This window comes from Aquarana catesbeiana, linkage group LG04 (genome assembly GCF_042186555.1).
Source record: "Aquarana catesbeiana isolate 2022-GZ linkage group LG04, ASM4218655v1, whole genome shotgun sequence".
In the NCBI taxonomy this organism is placed as follows: Eukaryota; Metazoa; Chordata; class Amphibia; order Anura; family Ranidae; genus Aquarana; species Aquarana catesbeiana.
In genome coordinates, this window is record NC_133327.1 from 464,592,967 (window position 1) to 464,612,150 (window position 19,184).

Below are 19,184 nucleotides of genomic sequence, written 5' to 3' on the forward strand. Positions count from 1 at the left end.
TTAACCCTTCACCTACCTTCTGTTTTTTCCACCTTGGTGGAAATCACATTTGTGGAGGCAGCAGTCCTTTATGCGATTTCTTCCATTTTTTCAATTTTTTTCCATTTTTTTTCCATTTTCTCCACTTTTTTCTCCACTTGGACAACGTTACACCTACACACTCCAAAGGGAGTCACTTTGCTGTTTTATGTTTTGTTTTTATTTTCGTTGAATTTTCTTTTATTTGCAATCTTGGTTTATGCGACTTTATATATGGGATTTGGCTACATACAATTTACCAAGTATTTCTATAAATTAGGACAGCGCCACACCCACACACTAACCCTTCACGATGCTGGAGTATACTAGAAACTAGGCTGGGGTTCAGCAGAGACTAGGCTGGGGTTCAGAGACTAGGCTGACGGTGCATTGCATGGCAGAAACAACTTCAGTAGCTGAGGGAGTGTATAGACGCTATGCTTGAGCTGTGACAGTGTGTAACGCTCTACTGAATTGTGACATGTTACGTGATACAAATGTGTCACAATAAGACCCGAAAGTCCCTACAGCCACTGTGAACCTAAGGCGCTACAGCAGGAAAGGTAAGTAACTATGACAGCATCTTTCCCAGCTCTTCTTTGTGCTACAACACAACACTTTCTGTACAATCTACATAGTGTAAAGCCTCGAACACATGATCAGATTTTCGGCAGGGAATTGTGTGATGATAGACTGCCTAAAGTCTGACTGTTAGTACGCTCCATCAGACAATTGTTGTCCAACTTTCCGCCATACAAATGTTGGATGGCAGGCTAGTAAATTTTCAGCAGACAATGGTCTGTTGTCAGATTTTCATATTGTTTGTACACAAGTCCGTCACACAAAAGTCCAAAGTACAAAAACACATGCTCGGAATCAATGCTCACCTAACACGACATTAGCAGAAGGTGCAGAAACACACTATATTCCATTTAACATGGTTTCCTATGAATGTAGTTCACATCTGTGCATTTTATTGAAAGGACCAGGGACTTTTTTTCTGTTTTTTAGTTCCATAGACTTCAATGGATGAAAAGCATGTAATGAAAAACGCAAACTGCACCCTGCATAGGTGGGATTTAGGCCTAAATGATGAGAGGGAGCTGAATCTACTGTGTATGCAAATTTTTAATTTGTCTGTAAACTTCAAGTTATTCCCTGCTCCTTCTGCCACCTGGGTCTCTTTATTTGTACTTTAGTCTGATAGTGTGCCTCTCTGATTTGCAGAAATGCTCAGGCTAGATGAAGTACAACTTTTAAAGGAAACAAACTGCATTTCCTTATAGAATCAGGTGCCCTTATCGCTGGATTGTGTTGTGCTTTTTTACCAAAGGTAGCATTTTCTTATGCATTTTTTAGCACAGTTTTCACTGTCCATTATTGTAACAGGTTTACTTTAAAGCAGTTTTGGACACTATTTTTTTTGTCTTGTTTTTTTGTTTTTGTTTTTTGAGCTCAGGGCTTTATGGTGCTTTTTCTTTTTTTTTAAGTTAAAAATGGAAAGGCATAGCTCTGTTTTACATATATTACTTTGTATGTTAAAAGTCAATCAATTTTTGTATTCACAGCAAAGAAATTCAAGTAAAAAGCCAGACCTTTCTCTTCAACTAATATTCTTTGATGGTGAAGAAGCATTTCGTCAATGGTCTCCATTTGATTCCCTCTATGGGTCCCGGCATTTAGCACAGAAGATGGAGAACACTCCTCACCCATTTAATTCTGAAAACACAAATCAGCTCCATGGTATCGTAAGTATTACATAGTATTTTATATTTTTTCTACTATATGATAATTTTATTTATTACAAAGAAGAGACAAAATGCCTTGACAAATGTTATTGGGTACCTTATCTCAAAAGTATTCAATATCAGGTTCATTATGTCTAAAGAACATAGGGCTCCATTCACAGAACCAGATTGCATGCGATATTTAGGTGTTTTCCCAAATACCACATGCGATCCTGAAAAATCTCAATTCACTACTGATTTATGCGGTATTTACTGCATAAAGCAAAAACCCTCAGTAAATACTGCATAAAACAGAAGAGAAAGTCAATTACCAAATAAAAAAAAAATTGAATGCAATAAATAAGTAGTGGTTCCAGCATGCAATATTTAAGGAACCGGCAGCTGCCGGCATCCTTAACAACCAGTAAACAACCTGCGTCATTTTGAAACCTGCAATCCGCTGCGTCCTTAACAACCGATGAGTCATCAGCTGTCACTGGGGAACCCTAAATGTAAAAAAAAATGCCCACAACTAAAAACATTGGGGTAAAAACGGCTTGTGGTCCCCCCAATTCCACACCAGACCCTTTGGGTCTGGTATATGGACTTTGTAGTGAACCCCCACAGCAAAAAAAAAAATAAATAAATTGTATGTATCCCCCCCCTGAAAAATCCATACCAGACCCTTATCCTTCATAGGGCCTGGCAGGTCAGAAAAATGGAGGGCACGAGCGAGGCCCTCCTGAACCATACCAATTGGTCCCATAAAGAATGAGGAAGGACATCTGGTTACAAAGGATGGGGAGATGGCGAAGGTATTGAATTTATTCTTCTTCTCACAAGGGAATCGGGGGGCTTCAGTAACCAAAACTGCAGTGTTTATCCTTATGACACATCACAGGAAGCACCTCCATGATTAACAGAGGACAGAATTAAAATTAGATTTGGGAAACATAACATTAATATATCACCGGAACCAGATGGCTTGCACCTGAGAGTACTTAGGGAACTCAGTCAAGTAATTACCAGACCATTGTTCCTAATTTTTACTGACAGTCTACTGACTGGAATGTTACTAGCTGATTGGAGAAAAGCCAATGTAGCACCAATATTTAAAAAGGGCCCAAAATACATCCCTGGGAATTACAGACCAGTTAGCCTAACATCAATAGTATGTAAACTCTTGGAGGGGATGATAAGGGACTATATACAAGATTTTAGTAATGAGAACGGTATCATTTGCAGTAATCCGCATGGATTCATGAATAATCTTTCTTGCAAAACCAATCTATTAACCTTCTATGAGGAGGTGAGTTGCCATCTAGATAAAGGAAGGCCCGTAGACCTGGTGTATCTGGATTTTGCAAAAGCATTTGACACAGTTCCCCATAAACGTTTACTGTACAAAATAAGGTCCGTTGGCATGGACCATAGGGTGAGTACATGGATTGAAAACTGGCTACAAGGGCGTGTTCAGAGGGTGGTGATAAATTAGGAGTACTCCGAATGGTCAGGGGTGGGTAGTGGGATCCCCCAGGGTTCTGTGCTGGGACCAATCCTGTTTAATTTGTTCATAAACAACCTGGAGGATGAGGTAAACAGTTCAATCTCTGTATTTGCGGACGATACTAAGCTAAGCAGGGCAATAACTTCTAGGCAGGATGTGGAAACCTTGCAAAAAGATCTGAACAAATTAATGGGGTGGGCAACTACATGGCAAATGAGGTTCAATGTAGAAAAATGTAAAATAATGCATTTGGGTTGCACAAATATGAATGCAATCTATACACTGGGGGATTCTAGGATGGAAAAGGACCTGGGGGTCCTAGTAAATGATAGGCTCAGCAATGGCATGCAATGCCAAGCTGCTGCTAACAAAGCAAACAGAATATTGGCATTCATTAAAAAGGGGATTAATTCCAGAGATAAAACTATAATTCTCCCGCTGTACAAGACTCTGGTCCAGCTGCACCTAGAGTATGCTCTCCAGTTCTGGGCACCAGTCCTCAGGAAGGATGTATTGAAAATGGAGCGAGTGCAAAGAAGGGCAACAAAGCTAATAAAGGGTCTGGAGGATATTAGTCATGAGGAAAGGTTGCGAGCACTGAACTTATTCTCTCTGGAGAAGAGATGCTTGAGAGAGGATATAATTTCAATTTACAAATACCGTACTGGTGACCCCACAATAGGGATAAAACTTTTTTGCGGAAGGGAGTTTAACAAGACTGGTGGCCACTCATTCAAATTAGAAGAAAAGAGGTTTAACCTTAAACTACGTAGGGGGTTCTTTACTGTAAGAGCATGGAATTCCCTTCCACAGGCAGTGGTCTCAGTGGGGAGCATCAATAGTTTCAAGAAACTATTAGATAAGCACCTGAACAACCACAACACACAGGGCTATACAAGGTAATACTGACATATAATCACACACATAGGTTGGACTTGATGGACTTGTGTCTTTTTTTCGACCTAACCTACTATGTAACTATGTATGTAACCAGGCCACATGCCCTAAACAGGGAGTGTTTTGGAGTGCCCCCCCCCCCCCCAAGGCATCATGTTGATGGGAGCCCCAGATCCCACCCCCCCCCCCCCCCCCCTCCTATGTGACTGAGTATGGGGTACATAATTCCCCTGCTCATTTACCAAAAAAAATGTGTAGTGTAAAAAAAGACATTAGACAGTTTTTGACAAGTCCTTTAATTCAAAAATAAAAATAAATGTCCGCTCGCTCATCTCCCTTTTCTGACCTTTTCTGACCTGCCAGGCTGCATGCTTGGTATGGATTTTGGGGGGGACCCCATTCTGTTTTTTTTGCCTGTTTTTTTAAATTGCCAGCAATAGTTTATTTTTAGTGTCAGCTGTCAGTGGGGAACCCCACTGACAGCTGATGACTCATCGGTTGTTAAGGACGCGGTGGCCATCCACTCCTTAACAACTGTGACAGGTACTGGTTGTTAGGGTCCTTTCACACTGGGGCGGTTTGCAGGCGCTATTGCGCTAATAATAGCACCTGCAAACTGACCCGAAAGTGCCGCTGCTTTCATTTCAGTGTGAAAGCCCCGAGGGCTTTCACACTGGGGCGGTGCGCTGGTAGGACGGTAAAAAAAGTCCTGCTAGCAGCATCTTCGGAGCGGTGAAGGAGCGGAGTGTATACCGCTCCTTCACCGCTCCTGCCCATTGAAATCAATGGGACGGCGCGGCTATACTGCCGGCAAAGCGCCTCTGCAGAGGCACTTTGCGGTGGTTTTTAACCATTTCTCTGCCGCTAGCGGGGGGTAAAACCGCCCCGCTAGCGGCTGCATATTGACGGTAAAGCGCCGCTTACAATAGCGGCGCTTTACCGCCGACGCCCGCCCCAGTGTGAAAGGGCCCTTAAGGATGCTGGATATGGGAAATTATTTTTCTATACACACACACCTACACAGGTTGAACTGGATGGACTGTTGTCTTTATTCAGCCTTACCATATATGTAACTAAGTAATATGATTTACTAAAACTGGAGAGTGCAAAATCTGGTGCAGCTTTGCATAAAAACCTTACAGCTTACACGTATTTCTGTCAAAACTTAATTGAACAAGCTGAAGTTAGAAGCTGATAGGCTACCATTCACAGCCTCACCAGATTTTGCATTGAAAACAGTGTACCGTAAAGCCAGCCTCTGTACAAATTGTTAGAAAATGTAACTTAAGCCAGATGGTTAGAGTTTCGGCCGGTTCAACAGGGGCCGGCCGAAAATTTGAACCATGTACAGGCAGGCTGATTGTACCCAAATTGATCGACCAATCAACTTTGGTACAACTAGCATGTCAGATTTTTCATGTGATTCATGTCAGCGGCTATAGCTGCTAGCAATAATTACTGTGTGTTCTCCCCCCCGCCAGAAGAACACATTGGCTACGCTAGAGGCATTCCCCTATCAATACTGACTGTGGTTGCAGGAAAAAAAAAAGCACCATCTATGGCCAGCTTTAGTGTAGTGTCACCTATAGTAGTCCAAGCAAGCCTAGCCTTCTGGTACATGGCTGCCTCAGGAATGCTCTGTTCACTGGTCAGCAGTGGCGGCTGGTGCTCAAAATTTTTGGGGGGTGCGCAAACAAACTGAAAACTACTGAACCTCCCCCCATCAATTGCAGCCTTACTATGTCCATCAAAGGCAGCCATTGTGCCCATCAAATGCAGTCACTGTGCCCATCATACGCAGCCACTTGTGCCCATCATATGCAGCCACTTGTGCCCATCAAATGCAGCCACTTGTGCCAATCAAATGCAGCCACTTGTGCCCATCATATGCAGCCACTTGTGCCCATCATATGCAGCCAATTGTGCCTGTCAAATGCAGCCACTTGTGCCCAGTATATGCATCCACTTGTGCCCATCAAATGCAGCAACTTTTGCCCATCATGTGCAGTCACTTGTGCCCATAATATGCAGCCACTTGTGCCCATCAAATGCAGCCACTTGTGGCCATCATATGCAGCCACTTGTGCCCATCAAATGCAGCTACCTGTGCCCATCTAATGCAGCCACCTGTGCTCATCTAATGCAGCCACTTGTGCCTATCAAATGCAGCCACTTGTCACTTCAAATGCAGCCACCTGTGCCCATTTAATGCAGCCACCTGTGCCCATCTAATACAGCCACTTGTGCCCATCAAATGCAGCCACTTGTGCCCATCAAATGCAGCCACTTGTGCCCCATCAAATGCAGCCACCTGTACTCATCAAATGCAGCCACTTGTCACTTCAAATGCAGCCACCAGAGCCCATGAAATGCAGCCACTTGTCACTTCAAATGCAGCAACCTGTGCTCATCTAATACAGCCACTTGTGCCCCATAAAATGTAGCCACTTGTGCCTGTCTAATGCAACCACTTGTGCCCCATCAAATGCAGCCACCTGTGCCCAGCTAATGCAGCCACTTGTGCCCCATCAAATGCAGCCACTTGTCACTTCAAATGCAGCCACCTGTGCCCATCTAATGCAGCCACTTGTGCCCCATCAAATGCAGCCACTTGTGCCCCATCAAATGCAGCCACCTGCGCCCATCAAATGCAGCCACTTTAACTTCAAATGCAGCCACTTGTCACTTCACTCTGTGCTCTGTGCCCCGAGCCCACCCTATTTTGAAGTCTATTAGAGCCTCTGGCTCTAAACATGTGCTTCAAAATACACACCCCCCGCCTATCCCTGCCGTAGTAATTAATGTGTCCAGCGCAGTGGCGGAACTATAGGGGTCGCTACAGTCACACTTGCGACTGGGCCCTGCCATTCTGCCGCTGTGGGGGGGCCCAAGACCTGCAGGGTCTTGGGCCCCCCGCACTGCATTCTAAATGGCAAGCCAGAGGTGCAGGGCATCTTCCCCTGCACCTCTGGCTTGCCGTTTAGAATGCAGTTGGGGGGGAGGTGGGAGACAGCGATCAGCAGCTCTATTGTGCCTGTGGGCGGTGGGATCTCCCTGGAGCTTGTTGTTCTCTCTTCCCGAGTGTCAGTGTATACAGTGGAGAGAAGAGGGGAGGGGCCCCTGACCCGGGCAGGTATCAGTTTCACTTTCAGTGAGTCGCTCTGCTTGTACACTGCTGCTGATACATGCCCGGGTCAGAGGCCCCTCCCCTCTCCACTGTATACACTCGGGAGAAGAACTACAAGCCTCATGGAGATTCCCTGCCTGTGGACACCATAGAGCTGCCGATCGCCGCCTCCCACCTCCACCAGCCAGGTACATGGGGAACCTCTTGAAGGAGGGGGGGTCAGCTGTCTGGGGACCCTGATTGAGGGGGGGGGCTTTCTGGGGACATTAATGTAAGGAAGGGGCCCTCTAAGGACCCTGATGTAAGGGGGGGCTCTCTAGGAACCCTAATGTAGGGGGGGGCTCTCTGGAGACCCTGATGTAAGGGGGGTTCTCTGGGGACCCCGATGTAAGGGGAGGCTCTCTGGGGACCCTGATGTAAGGGGGGGAGCTCTCTGGGGACCCTGATGTAAGGATATATACACATACACATATATATTGTGTACATGTGTATGCCCGCCAAAGTGTATGACTTTCCTTACTTAGCTGCTATGGGCTCTAGCCCGAGATCTTTTGTAGGCCTAGCAACGCCCCTGATGGGGGCCCTTCATGGTTTCTTGCACCGGGGATCTCTGGGGACCCTAATGTAGGGGGAGGCTCTCTGGGGACCCTTATGTAAGGGTAAGCTTTCTAGGGACCCTAATGTAGGGGGTGGCTCTTTAAGGGGAGCTCTCTGGGGACCCTAATAAAAGTAGGGAGGCTCTCTTGGGACCCTGAGGTAAGGGGAGGCTCTCTAGGGACCCTAACGTGGGGGGGCTCTCTGGGGACCCTGATGTAAGGGGGTTCTCTGGGACCCTGATGTAGGGGGGCTTTCTGGGGACATTAATGTAAGGAAGGGGCCCTCTGAGGACACTAATGTAAGGGGGCTCTCTGGGGACACTGATGTAAGGGAGGCTCTCTGGGGACCCTAATGTAAGGGGAGGCTCTCTGGGGACCCTGATGTAAGGGGAGGCTCTCTGGGGACCCTGATGTAAGGGGAGGATCTCTGGGGACCCTGATGTAAGGAGGGGCTCTCTGGGGACCCTGATGTTAGGGGGGCTTTCTGGGGACCCTGATGTAAGGAGGGGCTCTCTGGGGACCCTGATGTAAAGGGGGCTCTCTGGGGACCCTGATGTAAGGAGGGGCTCTCTGGGGACCCTGATGTTAGGAAAGGGGTCTCTGGGGACCCTGATGTAAGGAAAGGGGTCTCTGGGGACCCTGATGTAAGGAGGGAGGCTCTCTGGGGACCCTAATATAGGGAGAGGCTCTCTAAGGACCCTGATGTAAGTGGAGGCTCTCTGGGGACTCTGATGTAGGGGGAGGCTCTCTAGGACCCTAATGTAGGGGGGGCTCTCTGGGGACCCTGATGTAAGGAGGGCTCCCTGGGGACCCTGATGTAAGGGGGTTCTCTGGGGACCCTGATGTAAGGGGAGGCTCTCTGGGGACCCTGATGTAAGGGGAGGATCTCTGGGGACCCTTATGTAAGAGTAAGCTTTCTAGGGACCCTAATGTAGGGGGAGGCTCTCTGAGGACCCTGATGTAAGGAGGGGCTCTCTGGGGACCTTGATGTTAAGGGGAACTCTCTGGGGACCCTGATGTAATGAGGGCTCCCTGAGGACCCTGATGTAAGGGGGGTTCTCTGGGGATCCTGATGTAAGGGGAGGCTCTCTGGGGACCCTGATGTAAGGGGAGGATCTCTGGGGACCCTTATGTAAGAGTAAGCTTTCTAGGGACCCTAATGTAGGGGGAGGCTCTCTGAGGACCCTGATGTAAGGAGGGGCTCTCTGGGGACCTTGATGTTAAGGGGAACTCTCTGGGGACCCTGATGTAATGAGGGCTCCCTGGGGACCCTGATGTAAGGGGGGTTCTCTGGGGACCCTGATGTAAGGGGAAGATCTCTGGGGACCATAATATAGGGGGAGGCTCTCTAAGTACCCTGATGTAAGGGGAGGCTCTCTGGGGGACCCTGATGTAAGGGGGGGGCTCTCTGGGGACCCTGATGTAAGGATATATACACATACACATATATATTGTGTACATGTGTATGCCCGCCAAAGTGTATGACTTTCCTTACTTAGCTGCTATGGGCTCTAGCCCGAGATCTTTTGTAGGCCTAGCAACGCCCCTGATGGGGGCCCTTCATGGTTTCTTGCACCGGGCCCTGAAGATTCTAGTTACGCCTCTGGTCCAGCGTCCTGAAAGGGGCCGGTCATATGAATAGGGAGGGTGGCGGAGGTGTCAGGGGGGGCGGTGCCTGTGCGCCCACAATGCACAGGCCGCTACTGCTGGTCAGGAAGTACAGGAGGCTGAAGAAAGGGTGGGCAAAAGAGTTCCTGTGGTTTCAGGAGTGCAGTTGTCCGCAGGGGATGGCAGGGACTGGTGTCTCGCAGAAATCTAGTCATTGGGACGTGCAGATAGGTCAGTTCAGGAGGTAGGCAGAGACATGGCCAATAAACAGACAAAGGATCAATCCAGATAGCAGTGATCAATAAACAGGTAGGGTCAGTAGAGGTGGCAGGCAGGCAGAGGCAACCCTGCACTGATGTATCAGTGATAGCTGCATTGGCGACACTCTGATGAATGAAAATAAACATGTAGGTGTGGCGCTGCTCTGCTGTAATGCGATTTTTTGTGGTTAACTTGCGTGATGACTTAATTAAAAGTTACTGGCTGCTTATGTTGCAATATACAAAAATAAAATATTTCATAAATGAAATGACTTCTTTGCAGGAAGCATAACTTAAACCCAATAACACTACCGAAAAGCAAACATTTTTTTAGTGATACGTGATGTGGCCTAAAAAGGCAGATTAATGCTTGTTTTCCATTTAGTGCTTGTTATTCAATTGTGTTACACCCTCTGGTGTATATATTGTTAGGTTAGAAAATTAATGTAAATTACTCCTCTAAATGTTATTTGTGGTTTAAAATGGGTGAGAATGTGGGTGAGAATAGTTAAATATGTAAAGATATACAGAAATATGCAAAAATATGCAGAAAATAAAGATACAATTAAACCACAAATGGGTGTCACATAAACCAAAATTAGAATTAAAAATAAAATAAAAACTACTTGGTGGTTACGCATATGTGAATACTTATGTCACATATCATTTGATTTAAGTGCAAAAAACATGCAAAAAACGTGCTATTTATACTAGATCATAAAGTGACTGGTGCTTATACTGTAAACCGAGTGATTTTTGCTTCATAAGCCCTGTACTTGTTGTAAAGGTATGTGATTATGACAAAAAAGTCTTTTGAATGGTTCAGAAAGTTTTTGTTTGAATTATGGCTTGGAGAGGGTTAAATTCTCATTAGAAGATGGTGTTTGTAAAAACCATTCCTTGTTCAAGTGCTGGTCTTGTGATGAGGCTCCTTAGCCGAGGTCTTATTGTGCTTGCACTCATCGAATAGGGACACCCCTGCAGGGGTATGAGCAGTCACAGTGTTTGCGACTGTGTAGCAGCCCTGGATGTCTCTGGTCCGCACAGTGAGTGTTGCTATGCCAGCTTAGGATATGTTCACCATAGAAAAGAGAGAATGTCCATAGCGTGAACCCGTTTAAAAACTTTTATTATGCCATATATTAAGATTGTACTCACATTTTTAAAGATACTGGTAAGCATATAAAAAAACACAGTCCGCGGTGATTGATTAGTACTCGTCTCTCTGGAGGTGACGCAAGATGTAGATAAGACGTGGATAAGTCCTGCCCTACGCGTTTCATCATAGGACGTCTGCTGGGGCAGACGTCACAGAAATCAGATACACTATTGATAGCTGCACTTGCTTTGGTGGCACTGGCACTAGTGTGGTTAGAGATCAAGAACACTGTTTCTGACTTACACTGGTCTGGTGACATTATGACTGGTGTGGTAGCAATTAGGAACATTGTGGCTGCACTGGTCTGGCAACACTGGCACTGGTTTGGTGGTGATCGGGAACACTGTTGCTGGTATACACTAGTCTGGTGACATTGGAACTGATTCGGCTAGTGATCAAGAACACTGCTGCTATCTTGCACTGGTCTGCAAACACTGCGACTGGTGTGGTGGCAATCAGAAACTTTGTTGCTGACTGCAATGGTCTGTTGACTCTGGGAGTGGTGTGGCAGCCATCAGGAACACTGTTGCTGGCTTACATTAGTCTGGTGACACTAAAACAGGTGTGGCGACAATCAGGAACACTGTTGATAGCTTACACTGGTCTGGTGACATTGGGACTGGAGTGGCCAGTGATCAAGAATAGATTTTGTGGGGTATTTTATCAAATGATTTAGCAAAATCTAGGTATACATTATCCATAGGCCTTCCTTTATCCAAATTACTGCTCACTTCCTCATAGAATGTTAAAAGGTTGCTGTGGCGAGTACGGTCCTTCACAAATCCATGTTGATTACTAATAATGATGCCATTGTCACTGGCAAATTCCTGTATATGGTCCCTTACATTTCCTTCTGGTGCTTTACATATTACTGATGGTAGACTGATCAGCCCTTTTTTCAATACTTGCTTTTTGCCAATCTGTTGGTACCATTAAGGTAAGTAAGGCTGGTATGGTGTCCTTAAAAATTGAGAATAGTTGTCTGGCTATAATATGGTTCTTTGAGTTCTTTGAGAATTCTTCGGTGTAATCCACATAACCAATCCATTCACATTGAGTTTTTCTAGTCTCTTTGAACACAGATTTCAAGCCACAAATGTACATTCAGTACAGTTTTATTAACACTGCTGTTTGTTTTGTTTAACATAACCCTCCTTTTTAGTCACATGTACCAGTTCCAATCCTGGGGTGCTAGATGGATCTTCAGTGCAACAAAGAGTGGCTTGAGTCATTCCTTACTGAGTCACTCAGTCAGCTGCCAGTGTGCCTTGAGTAGTAGGTTAGGTAGAGTAATAGGTTGTTGTGTTGCGCATTTGTATAAGTAACTGATTATCAAAGTATTGCTTTTAAAATCAATATAACGCAACATCTGACATAATCATTATTCTTGTATATTGTTTCAATAATAAATCCATAAATGTATATTGTTTAATCACAAAATATAATCGATATTTTGCTGCTAGAAACCTTACTACGATTTAAATTTTTTAAAAAGAATCATATACAACCTGTAATATATACAGTATCTCACAAAAGTGAGTACACCTCTCACATTTTTGTAAATTGTTTATTATATCTTTTCATGTGACAACACTGAAAAAATGACACTTTGCTACAATGTAAAATAGTGAGTGTATAACAGTGTAAATTTGCTGTCCCCTCAAAATTACTGAACACACAGCCATTAATGTCTAAACCGCTGGCAACAAAAGTGAGTACACCCCTAAGTGAAAATGTCCGAATTGGGCCCAAAGTTTCAATATTTTGAGTTGTTACCATTATTTCCCAGCACTGCCTTAACCCTCTTGGGCATGGAGTTCACCAGAGCTTCACAGGTTGCCACTGGAGTCTTCTTCCACTCCTCCATGATGACATCACGGGGGTGGTGGATGTTAGAGCTTGCGTTAGAGCTTGCCTTCCGTTTGAGGATGCCCCATAGATGCTCAGTAGGGTTTAGGTCTGGAGAAATGATTGGCCAGTCCATCACCTTTACCCTCAGTGTCTTTAGAAAAGCAGTGGTCGTCTTCGAGGTGTGTTTGTTTTGTTATCATTTTGGAATACTGCCCTGTGGCCCAGTCTCCGAAGGGAGGGGATCATGCTCTGCTTCAGTATGTCACAGAACATTTTGGCATTCATGGTTACCTCAATGAACTGTAGCTCCCCAGTGCCAGCAGCACTCATGCAGCCCCAGAACATGACACTCCCACCACCATGCTTGACTGTAGGCAAGAGACACTTGTCTTTGTACTCCTCACCTGGTTGCTGCTTCACACGCTTGATACCATCTAAACCAAATAAGTTTATCTTGGTCTCATCAGGCCACAGGACATGGCCCCATGTCCTTAGCCTGCTTTTCTTCAGCAAACTGTTTGAGGGCTTTTTTGTGCATCATCTTTAGAAGAGGCTTTCTTCTGGTATGATAGCCATACAGACCAATTTGATGCAGTGTGCGGCATATGGTCTGAGCACTGACAGGCTGACCCCCCCACCCCTTCAACCTCTGCAGCAATGCTGGCAGCACTCATACGTCTATTTCCCAAAGACAACCTCTGGATATGACGCTGAGCATGTGCACTCAACTTTTTTACCACAGAGGTAACTGATAAAACAGTTTCCTTCAAATTAAATAATCCTGTTGGAGCCCCTCAACCTGCATATTTGAGAATCCTGGGCGACAATCACTAGGACAGGGTTCCGTACTGTCACAATATATATATATATATATATATATATATATATATATATATATATATACATACATATATAGCTATATGCAGGACTTTTTTCTCAAAGAATAGGTACAGGAACTCACCCCGCCCCCAGACTACGCACATCTCCGCCCACCTCCTAGCACCGCCCCTTGTCTGCACCTCTTACCACCTCCTAGCACAGACACAGCCGTGTGTCAAAACTTGACAGCTGTGCAGGCAGGGTAGTGGGTGTTCAGAGCCATGCAGTTGCTCCTGCACAACTGTCAAATTTTGGCATGCAGCTGTATCTGTTCAGCGCTACATCCTGCAGTATTAGTACTTGCGATTAATCAGCCTCTATGCTTAAAGTGGAATTCCTGCCTAACCATAACTATTCTTAAAAATGTCCCCTCCCCCCCATTACCTACCCTATGTAAAAAAGATCTGTATATTTACCTTTTCTCAAAATCCAGTATGCTTTTGTCACGTGATCCCACAGCTGTAGCTCCCCTCTGTCATGGAGCACTTGACAACTGCTGGAAAATTCCATAGGCTCCCATAGCCAAGTTGTTGTTGGCACTGGTTTGCTTGCGTCTATCTAGCAAGGTTACTTTGCGGTATAAGCAAGGAAACTCAGACCTCTGCAGTGTACAAATGTGCTTTTACTATACAAAAATGTTGTACATACAAAACTATTTCAATATTAGGAATACAAATCAAGACTGACAGATCAAGCAAGATGCTTAGCAAATAAGCAAAAACTATGGTCTGTAACAGTAGAAATACACTTAAAAGTTACTTAAAGTGGATGTAAACCCAATGTCATCCTTTCTAAACTACTGCCATGGGGGTTATCTATAAGGATATACATGCCTCCTGCATGTATCTTTACCTGTCAAATGTCTCCCCTCTGTCTGTTATGAGAGCCGAAAAACTGCATATTCTGTGGGTGGGTCTGTTGTCTGGAGCTCGGTGGGTGGAGTCGTGATGTCAGTAGACTCCCCGCCCACCTCTACACTCCCCTTGTCAATATGCATTTTCTCCTGTGTATTTCTTACACTGAACTTCTGCTGAACTTCTATGATCTCTAACATCCAGTGAAAAGACAGGAAAGTAACCACATGACTTCAGCATGCTAAATCATGCTGAGGTGTGGAACAGCCAATCCTTGCAGAGCTGCTGAAGAAAGGAGTGGGGGAGGGAATTAAAAAAATAATGCCTGTGTCTTAGGCTGTCACTCACAGGAAGGGGGAGTATTTGACAAAGTTTTTATCAGTTTGTCAAGATTTTTCTCACTGAACAATAAAAGAGGATTGCTCAGAAATGGATTAACTCTGTGTGGCAAGACTGGGCTCAAATGATAGGAAATCTTATACTCTACATTATGATAAAAAAAAAAAAAAATTCGGGTTTACATCCACTTTAACTCCGGTTACTGTGTGTTCATGATCTCCATTGAAAACAAGTTGGCAATTGCTTTGGAAATCAGGTATCTTTCTTCTGGTTACAGATTTTTTCTGGTCTTTTTCCTGATTCTAATGCATGATGAAGTCATATTTGGTCTTAAGGCATGATGCAAGTTCTGTCTAGCTTATGCCTGGCAACCTTTATATATATCACAGGTTGTTTACCATAACAACCGACTAACAGAAAGACATCTGTGTAACTTTCAATTAGAGAGGCACTCTCAAATTCTACCTCAAGATGGCACTCTGCCATCATACATGCCATAGGTTATATATTACTTGCTTACTGTAGCTATAGAAACAATAGACTGCTGAAACTGTCAACTGAATACAACACTGGTATCTGTGTTCCCATTGTATCCAACAGCATTTGTTTGAGGAGTATCTCTGTTCCTGTGAAAACTAGTCTGATGGAGAAAATAATTTAATATAAATAAATAAAAAAAAAAAAAAATTATATATATATATATATATATATATATATATATATATATATATATATATATACAGTCAGGTCCATAAATATTGGGACATTGACACAATTCTAATCTTTTTGGCTCTATACACCACCACAATGGATTTGAAATGAAACGAACAAGATCTGCTTTAACTGCAGACTTTCAGCTTTAATTTGAGGGTATTTACATCCAAATCAGGTGAACGGTGTAGGAATTACAACAATTTGTATATGTGCCTCCCACTTTTTAAGGGACCAAAAGTAATGGGGCAATTGGTTGCTCAGCTGTTCCATGGCCAGGTGTATGTTATTCCCTCATTATCCCATTTACAAGGAGCAGATAAAAGGTCCAGAGTTCATTTCAAGTGTGCTATTTGCATTTGGAATCATTTGCTGTCAACTCTCAATATGAGATCCAAAGAGCTGTCACTATCAGTGAAGCAAGCCATCATTAGGCTGAAAAAACAAAACAAACCCATCAGAGAGATAGCAAAAACATTAGGTGTGGCCAAATCAACTGTTTGGAACATCCTTAAAAAGAAAGAATGCACCAGTGGTGAGCTCAGCAACACCAAAAGACCCGGAAGACCACAGAAAACAACTGTGGTGGATGACTGTAGAATTCTTTCCCTGGTGAAGAAAACACCCTTCACAACAGTTGGCCAGATCAAGAACACTCTCCAGGAGGTAGGTATATGTGTGTCAAAGTCAACAATCAAGAGAAGACTTCACCAGAGTGAATATAGAGGGTTCACCACAAGATGTAAACCATTTGTGAGCCTCAAAAACAGGAAGGCCAGATTAAAGTTTGCCAAACATCTAAAAAAGCCTTCACAGTTCTGGAACAACATCCTATGGACAGATGAGACCAAGATCAACTTGTACCAGAGTGATGGGAAGAGAAGAGTATGGAGAAGGAAAGGAACTGCTCATGATCCAAAGCATACCACCTCATCAGTGAAGCATGGTGGTGGTAGTGTCATGGCGTGGGCATGTATGGCTGCCAATGGAACTGGTTCTCTTGTATTTATTGATGATGTGACTGCTGACAAAAGCAGCAGGATGAATTCTGAAGTGTTTTGGGCAATATTATCTGCTCATATTTAACAAAATGCTTCAGAACTCATTGGACGGCGCTTCACAGTGCAGATGGACTATGACCCGAAGCATACTGTGAAAGCAACCAAAGAGCTTTTTAAGGGAAAGAAATGGAATGTTATGCAATGGCCAAGTCAATCACCTGACCTGAATCCGATTGAGCATGCACTTCACTTGTTGAAGACAAAACTGAAGGGAAAATGCCCCAAGAACAAGCAGGAACTGAAGACAGTTGCAGTAGAGGCCTGGCAGAGCATCACCGGGGATGAAACCCAGCGTCTGGTAATGTCTATGCGTTCCAGACTTCAGGCTGTAATTGACTGCAAAAGATTTGCAACCAAGTATTAAAAAGTGAAAGTTTGATGGATGATTGTTAATCTGTCCCATTACTTTTGGTCCCTTAAAAAGTGGGAGGCACATATACAAACTGTAATTTTGTATACTACTACTGTGATTGTAATTCCTACACTGTTCACCTGATTTGGATGTAAATACCCTCAAATTAAAGCTGAAAGTCTGTAGTTAAAGCACATCTTGTTTGTTTCATTTCAAATCCATTGTGGTGGAGCCACAAAGATTAGAATTGTGTTGATGTCCCAATATTTATGGACCTGACTGTATATATATATATATATATATATATATATATATATATATACAGTGGGGCAAAAAAGTATTTAGTCAGCCACCAATTGTGCAAGTTCTCCCACTTAATTGTCATCATACCACCAACATAACAAAGGCTACCATCAGTAACACACTACGCTGCCAGGGACTCAGATCCTGCAGTGCCAGACGTGTCCCCCTGCTTAAGCCAGTACATGTCCGGGCCTGTCTGAGGTTTGCTAGAGAGCATTTGGATGATCCAGAAGAGGATTGGGAGAATGTCATATGGTCAGATGAAACCAAAGTAGAACTGTTTGGTAGAAACACAACTCGTCGTGTTTGGAGGAGAAAGAATGCTGGGCTGGGGAAAACTCGGCTGTCATGGTGCACATTGGCACCAATGACAAAGTCAGAGGAAAATGGAGTGTCCTAAAAAACGATTTTAGGGACTTAGAAGCAAAATTGAGGAATAGGACCGCCAAGGTAGTATTCTCAGAAATACTACTGATACCTCGAGCCACACCAGAAAGGCAGAGGGAGTTTAGGGAAGTAAACAAGTGGCTGATGAGCTGGTGTAGAAAGGAAGGGTTTGGGTTCCTGGACATCTGGGGCGACTTCTCAGTCGGTAACCAGCTCTATAGAAGGGAGGGACTGCATCTAATTGAGGAAGGTGCAGATCTGCTGGGAGTGAAGATGGCGGAAAAGTTAGAGGGGCTTTAAAACTAGGTGATGGGGGGGGGGTTCCAGATGTAGGGATAGTCAGCAAGGAACATATTCCAGAGGGTAGTTGTCAGGAAAGTCTCCTGGTAACCTTAGATCAATTAAGACTCCCGGTCTGTGGCAAGGAAGAAGCTTTATTCATAGGTATCGATACATATGGGTGAAATCCTTACATGCATAGATTCAAGCGAGGAGTCACACCCAGTGACCACAGAGTTAGCCTTTAATAGTAGTAAAAAGAGAAAGTTACAGAAGTCATAAGTCTCTGGGCGTATGCCGGCAGCTCATTGGACTTAACTTTATTGTTGTCAGGCTAGGAGCAGATAACTGGTAACACTTCAGGTGTGCTGATTATGCAAAGAGTTCAAAGAACAAGAGCACATACCATGAACAGGTCTAAGCAGAGCAGGTCAGCTGGGACTTGTAGTTCACCACTGCTGATAATAGTAGATGTTTGCTGGACCTTGTAGTTCACAGCTGCAGATGAGGATAGATGTTAGGTGGTGCTTGTAGTTCACCGCTGCAGTTGAGAATAGATGTTAGCTGGTGCTTATAGTTCACTGCTGCAGATGAAGGTTCTACAGTAGAATTGGGCAAAACGTAGTCTAGGCAAGCTCCAAAACGTAGTCTAGGCAGACCCCTTGTGGGTGGGGACCGGTGTGGGTGTGTGTGGAGCGCTGTGTAGATTGATGGCGCTACATGGGTACCTTAAAATATATATTAAAAAAAAAAATAATATAGTGGATGGGCATCTTGATGGGACGCAATGTGCGGGGATGGGGACAATTGTGGGTGCTCACTCAGGTTGAACTGGATGGACTTGTGTCTTTATTCAACCTTACTAACTATGTAACTATGTAACTATGTAAGCTGGGTCATATACAGGTAGATCAGAGTCCAAACGGTACCGAATCAGAAGCAAGCAAGCAGGGTCAGACGAGCCCGGTCATACAAGAAATACACAGAGCCGATATCAGGTGGATCAAGCACAAAGGTAAACTCTAACACGAGCACTGATTGAATCCTGATACAGGCGATTTAAAGGTGAGCTGGCCAATCACTGTTGTTTCCCAGGCAAAGGCTGTGTCAGGTGAGTTGTGCTGGGTCCTAAAGGGATCCTAGTACTGACCGTACCCCCCCTTTCTCGAGGGGTTGCTCCTGCACCCCAAGGCTTACCTGGATAACGAAGATGGAACTTCTTCTTAAGTCGGTCAACAAGAAGATCACGAGATGGGACCCAAGATCGAT

At 44.4% G+C, this 19,184-nt stretch overlaps 1 protein-coding gene across 1 annotated transcript in view; it reads left to right on the plus strand.

Annotated features, from left to right (window-relative positions):
• The window catches only part of QPCT (glutaminyl-peptide cyclotransferase), a 425,195-nt gene that overhangs the window by 187,120 nt on the left and 218,891 nt on the right, over positions 1–19,184 (plus strand). The window contains exon 4 of the mRNA XM_073627561.1: positions 1,587–1,766. Within this exon, the coding sequence (XP_073483662.1) occupies positions 1,587–1,766 (180 nt within the window). The remainder of the gene's footprint in view (positions 1–1,586; positions 1,767–19,184) is intronic.